Here is an 18,765-nt window from a genome sequence, read left to right on the forward strand (position 1 = left end):
AACCAAAACTGGTCCGGTAATTATCAAGTAGCCGAATCAAGTGACAATTGTTAATCGTCTTGACGTAGACGGCGGGTAGGTGTTTTGGCACTATAATTATTATTGTAGTGACCGATTTGCATTAATGGTTGCTACTATGACTTTTGGCTCCATGATGCACGAGATTGTTCATTAAATGGATTTCCCATATATTTGTTTATGCGTTAATGTGTTAAAGGCCTAATGCCTAGAAATAATAACCTTAGCAAATACACCATTTTGGGTTATACACACAATACCGAATTTGTTGGAAAATCCACTGATGGGGGCGCTGTGAAAGGCAGACAACACGAAGCAACTAAGTAAAAACATAGCCTTAAATTGCATTTTGTTATGTCAAACTTACTATCAGAATTACTTACCCTCATATCTTCGCATTTAGTCTCCTAGACGGCGCAGTTATTTTTTTTAACTTTCTAACGTTTTTCGACATGTATATTTTTTTCCAGGTGTCACCTTCGTCAAGCGACCCCGTAACGCATGCAATCCAGAGCAAATTGGGCGACTTTTCGCGGGTGTTGCCGTATTTGGACCAGAAGGACTCGTCGGGGTTGATTGGGGTCGATGGGGTGCCCCCGTCCCCCGGTCCGATGCTTCAGAGGGCTTCGCCACCGTTGCCAACTATAACCTCATCAAGGTGAAACAAGATTTGTTCCTAATTAGGTTAAAATTTGCAAGAACAAGACCAACCTCTCCTGACCTCCCGTATCAAACTTTTACTTCTGAGAAGCGCTTACGCAACACTTTCGTCTACGTGGACCGTAACAGCCACGGCATTGTTCCTCACATAGAAGAAATCCTGCATTATGTGGGGTTCTCGAAAAAAAATTAATTATGTGTGTGTCTACACAAAACAGCGCTGAAATCGAAATTTGCGAAATCCTCTTTCTAGGTCAACGCCGCTTCGGATTTCATTCAAATTTAGCTGCGTATTACTTACGTACTTTCCTTTTAGTGCTTCTTTAAAGGCAGAGGAACGAGGGTTATGTGATGGTTACAGGGTGTAACCGAATAAAGCATAAGGCTGTCAGTAATTAGACAAGGAAAAATTGGGTTATTTTTTGCTGCTTTACTTTTGCCTGTGTAAAGACTTCAGAGCTACTAAATTGTGTTCTGCAATTTATCATTAACTCTTAGGGTTACGACACTGATTTTTGATATGAATTATAAAAATGCTGATTATATGCATAATTTTTTAGAATTAAGGTTCTCAGAAGCGTACCAAGATTTTAAAAAATATCTTAAACTCGAATAGTGCGGATTTAATTTATATATAAGCAATCTTTCGACGGACATTCATAATTTCTGATAACGGAATAAAATTGAATTTTAACCTTTCGCAGTCGATACCACTTTTAGGGTAAGATGTACTCAATTGAGCTTCTATCTGTAGGTTACAAACATCCCCAGACCCCCGGCACGAGTTCAAAAAGCCCCATCAGCACTCGATGCATCCTCCGCCACTGGCGGGGCACCAACGGGGAGGGTACGTGAAGCCAGCAGAAGGGAAACCCCCTTACGGGGGCAGGGGCGGCTATCCGGGACAACCGGTCAAGAGGGGATCAGCTGCGGGGGGACATCGCGCGAATGGCATAGTGCCCGCCAAGGGGCCTCCTCCGCCCCTGAATTTGACGCACATCAGGCCATATGAAAATGTAAGTAGCGATATAAAATCTATTAAAAACATTTTTTGCTTTTTGATTCTTAAAGAGAATCTCATCAATATGGTACTCATTTTTGGAAAACTCCTTAGGAAAGTAATTGCCACGGTTAATTCTGACGTATATATATGATATTGTCGTTCACTTCGAGAAAATTCGGGATATAGAGTATATATTGTGTATGAATGTTTTCGTTCATCTCTACTGCAAATTGAGTATTGACTTGTGTTAACAGTTGATTTTAAGCTCGAAATCGCACACATGCCTACATCGTAAAAACCCCGTAATAGCCCGACAACAATGTTGCAAATGTTGCCGATTACGTTGCTCGAAAACGCTCGTTCTTTAGCAGTATTTTCGAGATGTTTACCAAAACAATAGTATTATATGACAACAAAATACCGATGCTTGTTTTGCCAAGATATCTCCGACATTTTGGCCGAGAGATGGTTTACGTCGATGCTCTAATATTAAGCGCATTTGATCCTGTAATAAACCGATTAAAATTACAAATTGCCACGGTTCGAGACCTAATAGCTGATGATCCTTCTTTGCTACAGAAACTTTCACTGGTCTTTGTTCGAGATTGCTCCGCAATCTAAGCCGTGTGAAAATTCCTTAGCCATTGTGCGTTTTCAAATGGCCGCTAATTTTCTTAGAAAGACGGCCAGGCATAGTTTATCTTTCATTAACACGTTTGTTTACTAGCGGTCAATGCGAGTTCCCCCGCAAAACAATGCGAGTCAAATTTAAACCGTCATGTAAATGGAGCGAGATGGTTTGTAATTGTTGAAGTTTGTATTGAGTGCTGATGATTATGGAATAATGATCATTTTGAAAGTTGTTTTCTGAAAAAAAATCTTGCGTTTGGTACAATAAGCTAAATTAATGTAACCTCAATTTATTTCCCGCGTGCCTGAACACATGAATAACTTCAGAAACGGTTCGTTTCAGGTGCTAGAAATATGGTCTCTTTGTTTAATCTTCAGGAAAATATAAATTCCTAGATTATACTAAGTATTTGGATTAAACAAGGAGTATGGCAACGACGCGTTTAGTAATGGTTGTTTTCAAATATGATCACCTGTCTTTGACAGATTTGCGTCATTTTCTGTAATACTACATACAGTTGCCAGATTGTATAAAAATTTAAGGGTACGTTTTTTCTTAGGGAACTCTCGAAGCCGACACAATTGACGCGCAGGGTAGTTGAAAATATGAAATTAAGTAAAATATGCCACTGCTCGTAATTTACTCAGTGTAGCCCCCAATACCCACTCTTAAAATCTTAAAATAATCCAATAAAGAGTCTCTTCCTTTTAGAGTCAGGCAGCAACAGCAGCGCCCAGAGAGTCCCTACCATGCCAAACCCCCGTGCCTCACGAGGTGGACACCATTCTGAAGGAAATGATCATGCCGTCCACCCCGCTGACTGCCATCGCCGCCACCCCCCGAATAGATTCGGACAACAAGTACCAGTACAATCCCCTGGTCAAGGTGAGTGACTGTCCAATGCAATTTGGCGTTTCGACATAAAAGAGTACGATTGTGTCGGAATAAAATGCACAACGGGGATTAAAGATTCATTTAATCAGCGGCCCAAGGCCGATCTCAAGTAACGGGAATGGATGAATTAATCACTATTTTAAGTCGGATGAAGTGTAATAATGTGTGTAATTTTTTTCTTGCAGATGCCGGAAGCTGTTGCGACGATGACGGCCCCAGATCGTAAGTATGAGATTTAACCAGCAAATGAACAAACGTACGGATGAGTGTCTCTGAAAAGTCTGATTTGCTCCACCATAAAACCGAAAACAATCATTTTAATCGGTACTACAATGATTAGCACGTATTTAGTAACCCCGTACGCTTAAATCGTATTTCCTTTCCTTATCTCGTTCGGCGATTGAGCGCGCGCGATATCGCCCGTGTCGAACAATTCTATTAATATTATTCAGGCAGTGTATTAAATAACAGGGCAGATAAACATCGTTTATAATGCACAGGCAGCCATTAATATATTATTAAATGTCGCCTGTTGATGATTACGATTGTTGTTGTGGAAAGCGCATATGCTGTGGCAACGTCGGCTACGTCACACATACAGAGGGGCCGCCGCTCTTGTTTCACTTCCTTTCGAGCCGGATTTCCCACCGTTTGCTTACTTTACCGCGGCGAGGTTTATTTATTTTGACAGAAAGACATAAAGTTGACGCGAGGCCTCTGAGCGTGCCAGATCCAACACTCAGTGATTGGTATGCGGCACCCGCGAGGGAAAAGGACGTCTCACTGGGGTTTACTTTAGGAACGGCCCAAAAGAACAGTTTTAATTTCTCAATAGCTACTAGAATACGCTCTTTTGCGGTGTTTTTTAATGCTTGAAACGATCTCGAAGATGTGTTCTAAAATTCTCGACTTTTCTTCGCCAGGATGCCGTGAACTATTTCTTCAATAACTGTAAAATGGCTCTCTTTGGTTGATTAGGAAAAGCGGGTAATTCTCATATTAAATTTGACACTTAATTACATTCAAGGTTATTATTTGCTACTCGCTTAGTTTATCTTTCGCAGCGCCCTCATCGTTAGTGTTAGTTCTCAATACATTTTGACAAAGGCGATCCCCCGGCACTCCTTTTTCTCTTTTTTTTTCTGACATTGACAGGTGCTAATTTACTCTAAATTCTAAGAAAAGACAGAGCGTAATGGGGAAAACGAAGCGTAACAGCTGACCCTAATAATTTAAGTGGGGAGACTTGAGGGTTCTCCCCTCTTTACTCTACGGCATGGATAGTCACGTAGGCCTAATAGGACGTTCCCTTAAAAAACGTGGCAACCTGGCGGGATGGTTGTTGCCGTCAGTCGTCCGCACTTCTGTCGACATTCAACAAGCGCGTCTGACGCCATTCGGTGTTTACGCTTACGTAATGGCCGTCGGTGGACCCTCCGTTTAAAGTGGAAAAAGGCGATTTCCTGACTGGAAAAGGCCCGGTTCGGCGTGGAGCCAAAGTTTGCCGGGTGGAAAAGTCGCGTTTCGTGCCGGAAAAGACTTAGTCGCGCGTTGTTTATGTACAAAAGCGATTTTCCTTTGTTTGGTGACGACCCGCGAACACATGGCGCGCGGCGGTGCGCCACGTTGCCGCGTCTTGCCTTGTGCCGATTTCCCGCTCGGTCTGTTTACGTGCGGACTGCGGTGAGGATCATGTCGTCGTGACACCTGCCGGATAAGATTAAAACCACTTTATCTGGAAAACCCCCGTAATGACGGAGTTCTCAGTAGTGCAAACGAAGATAATCCTGGATGCACGGCAAAAATATTTTCCCGTGCACATCATTTGCCCCGTCTAGACTGTTCGATCCGGCGGTGGTGACGAAAATAACTGATGGTGAAGCCCTCCCTCTTTCGTCTTGATTAAATCTTTGAGAGTGAATATCGACCATTGTTCACCCGGAGGGCCATAAAGAGTTATTAAAAGGGGATTTGACCGAATGGCGACGGGATATGCTGGGGGGCTGTTCACCGCGCTGCAGGGGGAGGCGAATGGGGTGTACGAGAGGGAACAGCGTTCGGGGTATCATTTCTACGCGGAGGCTTCCACCACCACTTGCGATTTTTCCGAACTGTTCGGCAACATTCACGGTAAATTACAGCCAAACACATAAAGTGGCAGGAATATGTGGAATTATCACTTAATAAAAATCGAACGATGCCATGAAGTCAATTGTAATGTGTGACAGATCTGTGGGGTTAGAAATTTAACAAATGTCAAATTCGGTTACCGTCTCTCTCCTTTAATTTCATGGGAGCAAAACAATTGATTTTCACGGTATGTCCCGATTTGTAACAAGTTGGAATGGAATATAGGAAAAGCTACTTACAGTGTTGCCAAATTTTGAACGGCTTCCTAAACACTTGGAAAAATCTTCAGGATTTATGTAAAAACCAGAAACTTATCGCTCGAATTTTAAAGAAAGTAAAACCAAGCTATAAATTTAACTAAAACGTAGACGGAAGTGTAGAAATGCGACTGTTCCTCTCTTAAAACTGCTTTAATTTTAAATAAATGTACTCATAGTTTCGTTGAAAGACCAGGAACCGACTGCTTTTCATGAAAAAGTCAAAGAAAAGGTCCCTTTATTCATGTCAAAATGTGGAAACCACTTAAAATTTCCCAATGTTGTATGGAAAGGGTACGCATTATCATTAAACTAATAAATACAAAATGAGTTGTTCAAGAAATGTGCCGCTATATGAGATGGAGAAAAGGCTCTACTACCAATATAGGGTCTCAAAAAGTGTGTGTTACAAAACTTTAGGTTATGCTCGTACATGTGTAACATGACGTGGACTGTGCCAAAACACTTACTCTCATGTGTATGTCACATTATGCGCTCAACGAATGTCAAGCAACAAACCACATTTAAGAGTGTGAGAGTCAGCTTATCAAACTGTAGTTTTTCGTCGCCATTCAGTTACAAAATCAATGCGTATCGGTCGCCTGTCGCATTTGCATACAAAGCCTTTTGTGTATGTGTGTCGAGGGGTCTTTATTACATTAACTTCTTTCGAAGTCTATTCGGTACGATCACCAATCAAACGTCAAACTAGCTTCATGTCGACTACAAATTCCAAGTTCGAATTCGAAAAAATCTAACTAGAGAAAAATCAATTAAAAAGTACGGTCAAAGGAACAGCGACACGTTAACAAATTGAGAAACATATATAAATTGCCTCAGTTACCACTAGAAGTGACGTTAGTTGGTTGTAACTTGGTACTGTGGTTTTATTAGATGCACGGATATGTCAAATTTTTCATAATCATTAAAATCAATCGAATTATTTGGCATGCTCATTCTGCATTGCAACAACATTCGTCTAATGTGTACTAGTGTATTAGTGTGTACTAGATGAATGTTGTTCGGAAATGGGGGCAAAATTTGAGTAGCGGCAACGTAGCCTTGATGCAGGTGAGGTACCGCCGGGTGCCCCAACGAACGGTTTCTCGAGGTACCACCGCCGCAGCCACGTTTTCTTTGTTTCCGTGGCCGTCGGTACCCGTTTCCGGCGGTGTCGCGGGTTGTTGACACAATCGGCCACTTGCGGCGTAATCGGCCCCATGATTGCGTGTGGTTTTATGGGCGCAGCCTGATACGCTCAATCAACGTCTCTTTCCGATAAAATCGATGGGGCTTTTAGTACTCACTCACATGACAATTACCCGGGAAAATGGGTCGAAGAATCCTCTCTTTGCAGGTTGCTCGTGTAAGTGGGGACGTTACAGAGAGTGCGTCCGCACCGTGGGAACATGACGGTATTAATTGGAACGGTTCAGGGATTAGTGTGGCAGGCGGATTATTAATACATATGCGAGCGGATCTGTTATGAGATACGAATTATAGGTCAAATTGAATTTTGTCGTTGTTTTTTTCTGTGTGTAGAAGTGGGTACCACCTGTTGCGGTGGCGTGTGCACTGTGAGGCACCTGCACCAGGTGGTGTTGAGCCTCCACCGTGTAATCATCAAGAACATCTTGTTAATAGATCATATAGAAAACTGAAAAAGGAAAATTCTAGGGGTACCACATGCTGAAAAGTGGTAAAGAAGCCAATGTGGGTTGAGCTACTCGTCTCGGCTTTTAACCTCACAGGTTGTGAGTCTGGTAAAACTAGGAAAATGTATTTTTTTTTCTATGTACGGTTACCAAAACGTCAACAAAGATTTTCACCTGAACCCTTTGTAAAGATGAATGTTACTCTCAGTTAGCTTTAACTAAGAATGGAGTGCAATTCCACCCCTAGTGCGTGTGAAGTGTTCTTCCCAATAAAGTAGCTATAAAAAATGTCAGAGTTTGGAAACAGGACTCACTCTAATAGAAACCGAAATGATTATTTCATTACGCCGATAAATTGTTCCTTCTCGGAATCGGTCTGTGATTGGTGTTCGTGACGCTCGATTGACGGAGCGAACCTCGACGTTGAATGCCACGAAATTTCCATTTATTTTGTTTTGTTAAATTGATTTTGATCGTACAAATGTATTATCGTTTCGTGCGTGTCAGGCTTACGAGCGACCACGCATTCGGCCCAATTAACTGATTAAAAAAAATTAATGAAATTTATTGCCACCGCTAATATATTAAATTAAAACGAGTTTAGGTAACGACGACAAATAGTGGTCGAACGAGACGCTTTAAAGACACGGTCCGGGGGCCCCACAATGCACGTTAAAATGGCTTATAATTTACCATAACCTGAACTCCATTCTACCTGAAATGATTGGCAGGTTCGTCGTGAAACATTTATCCGAGAGGTGAACGTTCGTTTTTCCGATGATGTGTGGTCCTCCCTTAACTGGGCGAATGGTGTTGTCCCGGTTATTAATTTGTTACGTCGATAAATCTAATTGGCGTGCCTCATTGAATCAAACAAAAGTCAAATTTCTCAACGAGTGCAACACATCTGCCGTAATCGGGGCAGGTCCGAAGCAGCTGACAGGAACAGCCCCAATAAACATGGGAGCGCCCTTTATATGCGACGAAGGGCGAGTTCTGGGAGTTAAGATGCCCCCATAAAGCAATAAAGCGACGAGCAAAGTGAACGGTTTTTTTACGATCATGTCGGTCGTTTAAGTCTGCATTTTGGTGTTCTGTGATGAATAGTTGTAATTGTAAGTAATGTAAGGTATTGTATTGTCAATAGTAAAGATGTCAGTCTTCCAGGAGGAACATGGCCAAGAGTTCGTGAAATAAGGAAGAAAAAAATAATTAAGTGCCGCCCTTTGTTGCGGAGACTGTTTCCTTGCGATTGAAGGGAGTATCTCTGGAGGAAAACAAACTTTTAATTAACTCGGTTTGTTCCCTCTTCAAAACTCTTTGAAAATACTGTCAGAGCGGCAAGTAATAATTTAAGAACGTCGAGGAAATAATAATTATTAGGTGCCGCATTGCATGCAGAGAATCGTCTCTAGAAAACCCCATTTTGGGGGCGGTTGAATGGACTTTTGTCTATAGATAATTCAACGAAAAAACAATTTGCCGCCATTAAAAAAAACTTGGCAATATCCTGAATAATAAATGCTTTGAAACACAAATTTAAACGACTTAAATTTTTTTTTTTTCCCATTTTGAATTGGGGCCTAAAATACAAGTAGAGATGAAATTGCGTAGTGTTTTTAGTGAAAACTAACCAAGAAAACCTTTCTTAAAAATAATCTAACGGGATCACATCTGTAAAGCGAACTGGCCGATGAGATTCCGAGTGGGTAACTATCCGTCTTCCCAGAAATCTGTGGAAAAGATATTTAAAAGTGTAATCCCCATTTAAGCCACAGTCTAAAAGCTGTCAAGTCTCTTAAAGATAAAATCTCTCCAAGACAATAATACCAAGAATCCGTGATATTGGAGCTATTTCTGGAAATGCACAGTGCAATCTCGAGCGGAACGAATTGAAAAACTTTTCACTAATTTAGTTTGCTTAAGCTCTCCTTTATTTGCTCGCAACTTAATTTCGAGTTTGGGGGCACTTGAAGACTCCCGGTGGCAGCAGGTCTTTGACGCCCAGTTTAATATAGAATTTATTGCACATTTCGAATCGATTTATTAATTTCGTTTTCGTTTCGTTACAGGAACGGAACGGGCGAACACAAGGATCCCCTCAACGTAAGTAGAAATTTTCAAGAGTTGAAGTTGAGATGTTAGTAATAATCACCGAAGGAAACTAGTGGATTAATCGCTCTGGCGCGCTTGCGTTTAAAGAACGCGTAAATGCATAATGCATATACGCGTTCGCTCATTATGACGGCCGATATGCAGATGATTATGTTACCATTGAAGTTAAACGATGATTTAAGACCGCGATACTCGTTTTTGCATTGTTGTTGTACAACATTGGACGGATTTACAGCGATGACGTGTGCGACGTCTGAACACTTTCAATATTTATTAATGCCCTAGTAATGGTAATTATCAAGCGGCTAATTGTCAATTCTAACGAAATGATATACATATACATAGAAAGTCGAAGGTTGTTCCACGATCCCAGTTTGATATATATTTTTTCCAGAGACCTTCACAACGATCTCGAGCTGTCCGAGGAGAGTGATGATGAGATGAGAAGGCACCAGATTTTGCCATCCTCGAAACTAACTGTCGATAAGTAAGTGCGATATTGGACTAGCTGCATTTTGGCCTCCTCACTAGTCGTTTCCGAGACCTTAACACCGATTTAATTTACAAAGGTCAACTGGCGATTGCATGAAAACACCGTAATGGGACTGCTTTTCAAGTCGACATCTTGTGGATTCATATTGTAAATTCATATTTTAAACTCCAATATTCCGCTCTCTGCAGCGGATAATAATGTTTTGATCCCTGCCAGTGCATTAATCCTATCGATCGTTCAGCTCGAAGCCTCGTACACATTGTTTTAGTTGATTATCCGAACGTTTCTCATGACTTCAATGCCTACGAGGTCCGATGTCCGACCAAGATATCCGATCATGGCATATAACACTAAAAATAAAAGTGTATCACATATTGAGCTGAGCGACAGCTGTCGAGTGTTGTCTTAAGTTCTAGAATTTATTAAAGAAACCTGTCGCTACTGCGCATGTTACTTTTGATTTTTATGGTTACGAGGACTAGAAAGTTTCATTAATATCTACATTTTTAATAAAGTTTTCTATTCATCTAAAACACTTTCTCAATTATTTATATAGAATGCTCTCGCCCATTCACCAAACACCCGCACCGCACCAGTCGCGCCACCACCACGAGCGGCCGCCGCCTTATGCAGCCCCCGACCCACTCCCGCCCGATCCCCCACCGAACTGTCAATCTTCTCCTGCTTCCAGTTCGAGCGATTCCGGGAGCGACTCCAACGAATCGGACAGCGAATCAAGTAGCGACGAATCAGCGGGTGAGGAGAAGGTTGTAACTTCACAAGCGGAGCGGATTGTCCCTAAAGAAGAGAGGAATGTGGCGAGTAGCGCAGTGGTGCAGGCCTCTTCGCCACATCGCTTGGAGGAACAAGAGGGCAAAATGCGGTGGAATTTGGCCAGTTTTGTTAATAGCCAGAATGATCCCGCCCATTCTCAGCCTTCACCCTCGAAGCAGGTGCAGCGAGCTAGTCCTGATTCGCGCAAGCGCGCCGCTGAGTCGACTAGTGAGTCGGACGAGCGGAGCAGCGATTCCACGGATCGAGCGGTTGTCGAGGCACAGCAACTTGCCGCTTTGGGGAATCTGCAACTACTAAGCAGCTTTTCTGACACCGACGACCAGCAAGAAAAAAAGCAGCTGCAGGAAAAATCTTCTATAAATAGGAGACAACAAAAGCGGCAAAGGCATCACTCGATCGTTCGAGCTTCCAGTAGTGACAGCGATTCGAGTAGTGAAGTGGAGAAAGTGGTAAGAACTTCCCCGTCAAAAGCACCCAAACCGGTAGTGAGACCTAGTCCACGCACCAAATCAATTGATTCGAGCAGTGATTCAAATCACGGAGAAATGCAATTAATGCCCTCAAGGATATCTTTGGAGCCTCCTAGGTATTAATTTTCGAAGTCCAAAGAATGCCCATTTTGAGTGCTTTTTTTTAGAGTTCCAGTAATAATTGGGGTTCCAAAAACAATGGTCGACGCTTCAGATTCCGAATCGGACCGTCCTCAGAGAAGGTGTAATGCGCCTGCAGCGGCACCAGTGGTGAAAACAACGAATCCTCCGGCTATGACGGATAAACCTATTAAGGGAAAGGGGAGGGGCAGACCGAGGAAAATTCGGCCCGAAGGGAACGAAAGCGAGACGCCGCAAAAGCAGAAGCAGCGCGGGAGACCTCCGGGTACCGGCAATAAGCCCGGGGGAAAAAGGTAAAATCCGTAGCTTTATTTTAACGTCAACTTTTCCCCTATTTTTCTATGAAAGTATTTGAGAAATGTTTTAACTACTCGTAAGTTGTCAAAACTAGAAGTTTGAAAAATGTTTTTAAAAAATTTGTAGGGGTCGGCCGCCGAAAGTGCGCCAATCGCCTCCTCCCTCAAGTTCAGATGAGGAAGTATTCGAAAAGCCAGCAACGCCTCCCGGGAGGAGGACAAAATCCAAAAAAGACACTTCTAGCAGCGATTCGGATACTCCTAATCCCTCTCCCGCTAGACGGCGTCCCAGTTACCGTCAAGTAATCTATTTTAAATAGTAATTTTTGTCGGAAAATAACTCAAAATGATCTTTTAAAGGACTCGGACAGAGAATTGCCGCGTTCAGGCTCTGCAAGCAAAAAGAAGCCCGATGATCTGAAACGATTAAAACAAGATTCAGATGAAGAATGGGGTGAACGAAATAGGTCTAGCGTCAAGTCTCTGTTCCATGAAAGAAATTCTGACAGGTATGAACCTTTAGTGCCGAAAAATCAAAGTTTAGATACGTTATTGGGCAAAAATTTTCCATAGAAACAACCAGCATTGATGAATTCCTCAGTTTCCATGGAAAGTATCCTCCTAGTAAAGTTATTAACATGTCTATCTCTAGATCATTAAAAATGTAACAGTAAATACAAGATTAATATTTGTATTAGGAGCGAGACAGAACCGTTCACCCGTAGAAAGCGCGAAAAGATCAAGGAGATCACTTCTCCCTTCAGACGGAAAGGGCACAAAGACTACAAAACTAAAGCGATGGTGTCGAGCAGCGATAGCAGCAGCGACAATGAGAGAGCTGCGAAGAAAAAGACGCGTCCCACTAGAAGAAACAGCAACATTAATCGTTCAGAAGTAAGAGTTCACTCATTTTTGCCTGGAAAGATTGCTCATTGTAATGTTTTTAGGTACACAAAATATCAGATTCCGATAGTGAGCCGGACGCCAGACCGAAAAAGAAAATGGATGAGCATAAGTCTATAGCGGATAAAAAGAAGAGCGACACTTTGAGAAAACTCTTCACCCCGAAACGCGATTCGGAGGGTGGGGGTAAAGGGGGCGGGAAAGGCGGCAAGGGCGGCAAGGGCAAGGCCGGTGTTAATGTGATAATAGTAGACGGGGACTATGAAAGAACAAGCTCTTCAGTGGAAGACGAGGCCATGCCGACGATTTCTAATCCCAGCCTCTTATCTCCGATTGACCAAAAAGTAACTTTTCCATTGAAAAATATGTTTTCGTGTTTAATTAAAAACATTTTTAGCGCCCTCGTGCCGAGTCTCCCAGCGCGAAAGCATCCAAAAGCAGCAGCATCAACCAAAAGACTGAAGATGTGAATCGTTCCAGTAATTCAAGTCGAATGGCGGTTTTGGAAGTGAAAGAAGAACGAGTTCCGCCAATTCATCCTGCGGGCGTTTCATTGATAGTTCGCATCGACATTTCCCGGTTAGATCTCGGCGAAATTCCCGGGCTAAGGAAGCATTTCGAGAGGTAGTTAATTTCATCGTTTTGCTCTTCGATTCTTCTATGAGGTGTTTAGGACAAGGCAATGGCAACATGAGGATGCGAAACCAAAGACTGAACCCATTGAGAAGCGAGTGAGCGACTGTGAGGTGGGCAGTAGAAGGGGGAAGGAGCGGGATAGCAGCGGCGACAGCAGGAATTTCGATGCGAATGGTCCGAAGGTGAGAATGAGGTTCCGATTTACATAAGCTTTAATATATTAAACGCGTATAATGTATTGAGCCTGTAACTCTCGAAATGATTCTCTCAAAAATGTCTATTTTTTAAATCTAAACAGTAAAATCATTACATGGTACATGTTAAAATATCTTCCAAACTTTCGTTCCGTTTCGTTTTCCATGGTACTCTGATAAAACCTCGACAAATTTTCTTCCCACAAAAAATATAACAAAAACAACATAAAGAATTTATTGTTAATAAAAACATTTTTTAGCCTAAAGCCAAGAAACGCAAAAGAAGAAACAGTAACAACTCTGAATCCTCCATGATGTCCACTCTAAGTCACAGTAGCGCGACTAAAGGGGAAAGAAATAAGGAAGGCCACAACCAAGGCAAAATCAAAAGGTATTTAATCATCGTTCGTTGAACGACCACCAAAAACTAATCTTATTATATTTAGGCGGAAGGGCGAAGCAACACCCTCCGACGAGTACCAACGACCCCCCTCGCAAACCGAAACCCTCAATTCGATACACACGCCCCCGACCAATCACGAGCGGGACGCCGGCGCACCTAGAGAGTACTATTCGTACTTCGAGAACCTGGACCAACCCGAGCAAAACGAGGAGCGAGATCACAATCATTATTTGAGTGAAGCGAAGCGCTTGAAGCATCTAGCCGACAAAGAGACAGACGCCACTGTTCAATGTATGCTCTACTTGGAGGCGGTGCTCTTTTTTCTGCTCACGGGAAACGCGATGGAGCAGGAGGTGATTACGGAGAAGGCGGCGTTTACCATGTATAAGGACACGCTGTCGCTGATTAAGTACATTTCGTCCAAGTTCAGGGGGCAGGTGATGTCGGCCGTTCACAGCAAATTAGCTATTTTAAGGTAAGATTGGTAAATTAAGGGTAATTTGGTTGCGTTCTTCTGTTAATTCCTTTGCGAAATTATCAGAGACACGTCAGTGTTCTTACTTATTTGTAAAATTATTTGTGAGATGACAGCCATTTTTACTCAATAAATGTTTTTGTTTTTGCATACCATAGATTTATAAAATTTGTTATTCCTCATATTCCAGTTACCGGTGCCAAGCTTTACTCTTCTACAAGCTCTTCAAAATGCGTAAAAACGACTCGCGAGAGATCCAGAAAGTGATTAGCGAGTACTGCGGAAAGGTAAACTTAAGTTGGTAATTTCAACCTAAAAAACCTAAAGAATCATATTTACAGAATGCGGCCATCCCGATGGATCAACCCTGTCCCACAGGTCAGGGCACCCCTTCTCCTTTAAGCCCCACCCCGTCCCCGGCTGGATCAGTAGGGTCGGTAGGCAGCCAATCATCGGGATATTCAAGTGGTGAGCTGCGAGGAGGCTCCGCCCCGGGCCCAGCGGGTCCTGCCGGTGGAACGTGGATACCACTTTCGGTCTACAACGCCATGGTCAAGCAGAACCAGAACTTCACTTATTTGCTCAGCTTTCAGGACTTGTGGGAACTGGCCGATCAAATGGTGGTCAAGGGAAAATATACAGGTAAGCACAGTATATAAAAAAAAGACAGATCACCATTTAGCTAACGCCAACAATCTCTGTGGATGTGTTTTTTAAAAATATTTAAACCAAATGGACTCTCTTTCGTTTAGACTTCTTCATAGAGTTGGATCGTCACTGCAAACCCTTGACCATGCACAGCTCGCTCAAGGACTTGGTAAAGTACGTGCAAGAAGGGATCAAACGGCTCAGAGGAAATCCCTCTTAGTGTAAATAAAAGCCAAAGATGCGTGTTTAGCTTAGTCAATTGCGCTCCGGTTGGAAGGGAATCAATATATTCAAGTAAGCAAGTCTTCGCAATCAAAAGTTTTATGAGTAAAACTCCTTCCAAACTATGCGTAACTGTTACTTAGGACGAATTCGACCACTTAAAAGAACACATATATTTATATAAAATAGATACTTATTAATAGTGAATTTTGCGGACGCCCCGCAACGCGGCGCCTTTATATTGTACTTTGACGTCCCTGTACAAAATTCCTTATTAGCCACTTAAGTCTGACTTAAACGCTACAAGTGCGGCAACGTTGTAAGTTTTTTAGTAGTGAATTTCATTGCTGCTTGTGACTTAATAATTCTCCGAAGCAGGCCGTTTGTGCCTGTGTGACGCATTTCCAAGGCCTCAAACGGTCATTTGTGGCAAGAGACATGTATTGTATATATAGAGCTTTTAAAGAAATTGAACTAATGAAAGAGAAGTTGTAAATATAGTTTGCATTTTAATGCATATATTTACCGTTTGTACAACGCGCTGAGTAATATTTAGGCCTACTTAGGAGAATCAAACAAGAAGCGCCCCCCCCCCCCCCCCTGTTTGAATGGGCGCCAAATTACTAATGAAAGTAGTCAACTTGTTATTTTTGCATAATATTTTATATATATATTAGGGTAAGTGTGCATATGTACCATTTTATGTATATCTTTGTACATTTTATTACTCTTAAATTATTTGATTTCTATTGTTTTAGTTTCAATAATGTGAGGTTTTCGACACTTACGTTTATACTATTTAAACAGTCTAACATCTATCTAGCCACCTCTGTTTTCTTGTTATGTGGTTGGTTTTATGGGAATTTGTGTCCTCCGAAAGTTCAAAGTTCCATTAATTTATGTTATTTCGGTAATACTTATTTATATTCTGGTATAGTTTGTTAATGACTTTTGTTCATTTAAGTTTGATCTGATTTATTGGTTCGGGTGCAAAAACACGATCGTTATTAGACGGGATTTATAAAGATTTTTCAATTCCTTGAACGTTTACAAAATGTGATTTTTGCACCAAGTTATTAGCGCCGCACAGATGTTAGATGCGATTCTATTGAGCATTCAGCAAACGACCTTGAAGGCTTTTAACATCAAAACATCGATGACGGAACATTTGCACAGCCTTCATGTTTTGTTGAACGTTCAAACTATCTTGTATTTTTCTATGTGACTTCCTATAAAATTATTTTGTTAAGTAAAATTTCGCTATAAAATTACTATTTATTACGACCCGGTTTCCATAAAATGAGCAAATTAAATTATTTCTTATCAAAATTCTTATTTATCGTTCAGAAACAAAAATGATCTCAAGTTAAATTAATTAACTAGTCTTTTCTTCCCATTTATATGGTCGAACATCACCTTGCATAGCGAAATTTTTACCGTATTTTAGATGTACTCTTAATTTTATTTAAGAACGTGGGTCACATTTTTTGTTATTTTACAAATGAAACTTATTTTACATTGAGTTCTTAATTTTCCTTCCTTCGTAGTAATACAATGCGGAGATAAATATACCTCTTCGCATTTCTGCTCTCCTAATACCAGAGGTTGAATTTCCAGTAAAACACTGCCACATGTGGTGTAAATGCGTATAATACTTATATCATTTGAAACTGCGGAAAACCTCCTACCGGCGTACATTAAACAAATTCAGGACGCAGGCGTAACAAAAACTATATTTTTTGAATGATTATAACAAATAAGTTTAGTGGATACGTATTATTTTTTAATTAAATTTAAATACAGATTTCATCATTCTCGTCATCAGTGGAGTCATTATCAATACCCGATTGAATAATTATTGAGGTAACGGTAGATGACACATGATATTCATTTCTTTTTGTATAACATTACTTACACAGTTTCTCTGACTATTTTGTCTAATTCACTTATCACCTGCTGAATATTTTCCAAAACCGGGCCACTTAAAGTTGCTGAGACTTATTTAATTTTCTTAATATTTATTTTTGTAATCCTCCAACTTATTTCGATGGGATTAAAAATGCAATAATAAGGCAGTAACCGCAAAACTGTATGTTTTTATACTCCTTTTTGAAATTTAACGACTTTATCATGTTTAATCATTCTTTTTTGGAATACGTACATTTTTGTCCTTCATAAAGTTACACCTTGTTTCTTTGCACCATTATTAGGGTGTTGACTAGTAACTGGGAAGGATAAGGAGCGTTGTCTATTACAGTGACTGAGTTAGGGAAGCTGTTTGGTAATAGTTGTTCGGTGATTAATTTTTCAAATAGTTGAGCAGTCATATCTTCGTGGCAATCAGCAGAGCATTGGCTTACATTTTTAGTGGAGAACAAGCCGTTTGGTACAAATCCATTCTATTCCATTTTCACTGTCAGCGTGCAGAATAATAATTTGTTTGATCTCGAACATTGAGTACCTAAAACTGTAAATTTTCAAATTATCAACCCAACTATATTTAATCAGGTCGTGAGTGTCGAATTACGTCTCATTTAAATACATCTTCCTAACTGTCTATACTCCCTAATTTAACGTAAATATTCTCCCCACAAGCCAACCATTCGTCATGCTTCCATTACCACCATTCTATTATTAATTTTTTTTATATTTAAACTCACAATTCATTGTAACAACTCGCAATGTTGCCAAGCAATTATAATTATAATGTGAGTAGTTTTTTTAGCTTTTCTCAAATATTTCTTGTGTAGGTACCGTATTTTTTTAAATAAACGTTATAGATTTTTCGAATAACATCTCTGTCACCATCTTCGTAAGTCAATATTGACGCGTTATAGGGCTACAAACCACAAGGATATTTTTTATTCCTTGCAGTAAATTTTTTAATGTCTCGGGTCAAAAAGAATGATATATCGAGTTATTGGACTAAGCCACTTTTTTATTTCCATATTTTTTCGAATTATGTCCCGAGGTAAATACCTCATTTTGTTTAGAATGCTTCATCTTACAGGCAATGGCAATGCTGGAAAAATGACAAAATTTGGAAAAAGAAAAATTGTTGATTGTCTTCGTAAAGCTTTTAAACAGTACATTTCTTCAAAAAGACAGGTTTGAGATTAAATTTCTATTAATTTGTGACTGAAACTGGGCATGTCTTTGATTTTATAATCTATGTAGGGATTGCTGCAGAATTATTAAGTGGAAGCTACGAACCTCACGATATCGATGTCTCTGGAAATGTTATGACTCCGAGTCCTACTTAAGAAAAAGGCAAAACCTTGTTTGTGAACAATCAGTACACCAATCTAAATTTATTTAGGTGCCTTTTTAATCGAATTACAAATGCGTGCTGAAAGCTAAAAAAATCGGAAAGGGATACCCTCTCTATCACAAAATGTGAAAAGAAGGGAAATAGAATTTATATCTTTGAATAATCTCTTCGCCTTGAAGTGGTAAAACAAAAGAAAAGTGAGGATACTCTCTACGCTTCATAACAACGATATTATTTTCACTGACAAAACTGATAGGGATACAAATCGGCCTATTAAGAAACCTCTTTGTATCAAAAAATATGATGAGAATATGGGCGTTTTTGATAGAAGCGTCATGATCCTTACATCTGTTGAGTGTTCGAAAGAACATGAAGTGGTATTAATTTTTTTTTCTGTTTAATGGACTTATCGCAGATAGAGGAGAATTGGCAAGGGAAAGAATTAAAACTGGAAA

The 18,765-nt window shown here is 40.7% G+C and overlaps 1 protein-coding gene across 4 annotated transcripts in view; it reads left to right on the forward strand.

Annotated features, from left to right (window-relative positions):
* lilli (lilliputian) overlaps positions 1–16,561 on the forward strand; it is a 31,417-nt gene extending 14,856 nt beyond the window's left edge. For 3 of the 4 annotated variants that reach the window (XM_066401091.1, XM_066401092.1, XM_066401093.1), the window contains 19 exons: positions 489–676; positions 1,433–1,694; positions 3,024–3,197; positions 3,392–3,428; positions 9,321–9,354; positions 9,758–9,850; positions 10,413–11,237; positions 11,289–11,555; positions 11,686–11,860; positions 11,919–12,067; positions 12,257–12,452; positions 12,506–12,805; positions 12,859–13,085; positions 13,135–13,279; positions 13,552–13,682; positions 13,738–14,169; positions 14,360–14,456; positions 14,511–14,811; positions 14,922–16,561. In XM_066401091.1, the coding sequence (XP_066257188.1) occupies positions 489–676; positions 1,433–1,694; positions 3,024–3,197; positions 3,392–3,428; positions 9,321–9,354; positions 9,758–9,850; positions 10,413–11,237; positions 11,289–11,555; positions 11,686–11,860; positions 11,919–12,067; positions 12,257–12,452; positions 12,506–12,805; positions 12,859–13,085; positions 13,135–13,279; positions 13,552–13,682; positions 13,738–14,169; positions 14,360–14,456; positions 14,511–14,811; positions 14,922–15,037 (4,149 nt within the window). In that variant the 3' untranslated portion in view covers positions 15,038–16,561. Of the gene's footprint in view, positions 1–488; positions 677–1,432; positions 1,695–3,023; positions 3,198–3,391; positions 3,429–4,470; positions 5,337–9,320; positions 9,355–9,757; positions 9,851–10,412; positions 11,238–11,288; positions 11,556–11,685; positions 11,861–11,918; positions 12,068–12,256; positions 12,453–12,505; positions 12,806–12,858; positions 13,086–13,134; positions 13,280–13,551; positions 13,683–13,737; positions 14,170–14,359; positions 14,457–14,510; positions 14,812–14,921 lie in introns of those variants that run through there. The other variant, XM_066401094.1, reaches the window with a different exon arrangement.
* Positions 16,562–18,765: the final 2,204 nt, after the last annotated feature.

Source organism: Euwallacea similis, chromosome 22 (genome assembly GCF_039881205.1).
Source record: "Euwallacea similis isolate ESF13 chromosome 22, ESF131.1, whole genome shotgun sequence".
Lineage (NCBI taxonomy): Eukaryota > Metazoa > Arthropoda > Insecta > Coleoptera > Curculionidae > Euwallacea > Euwallacea similis.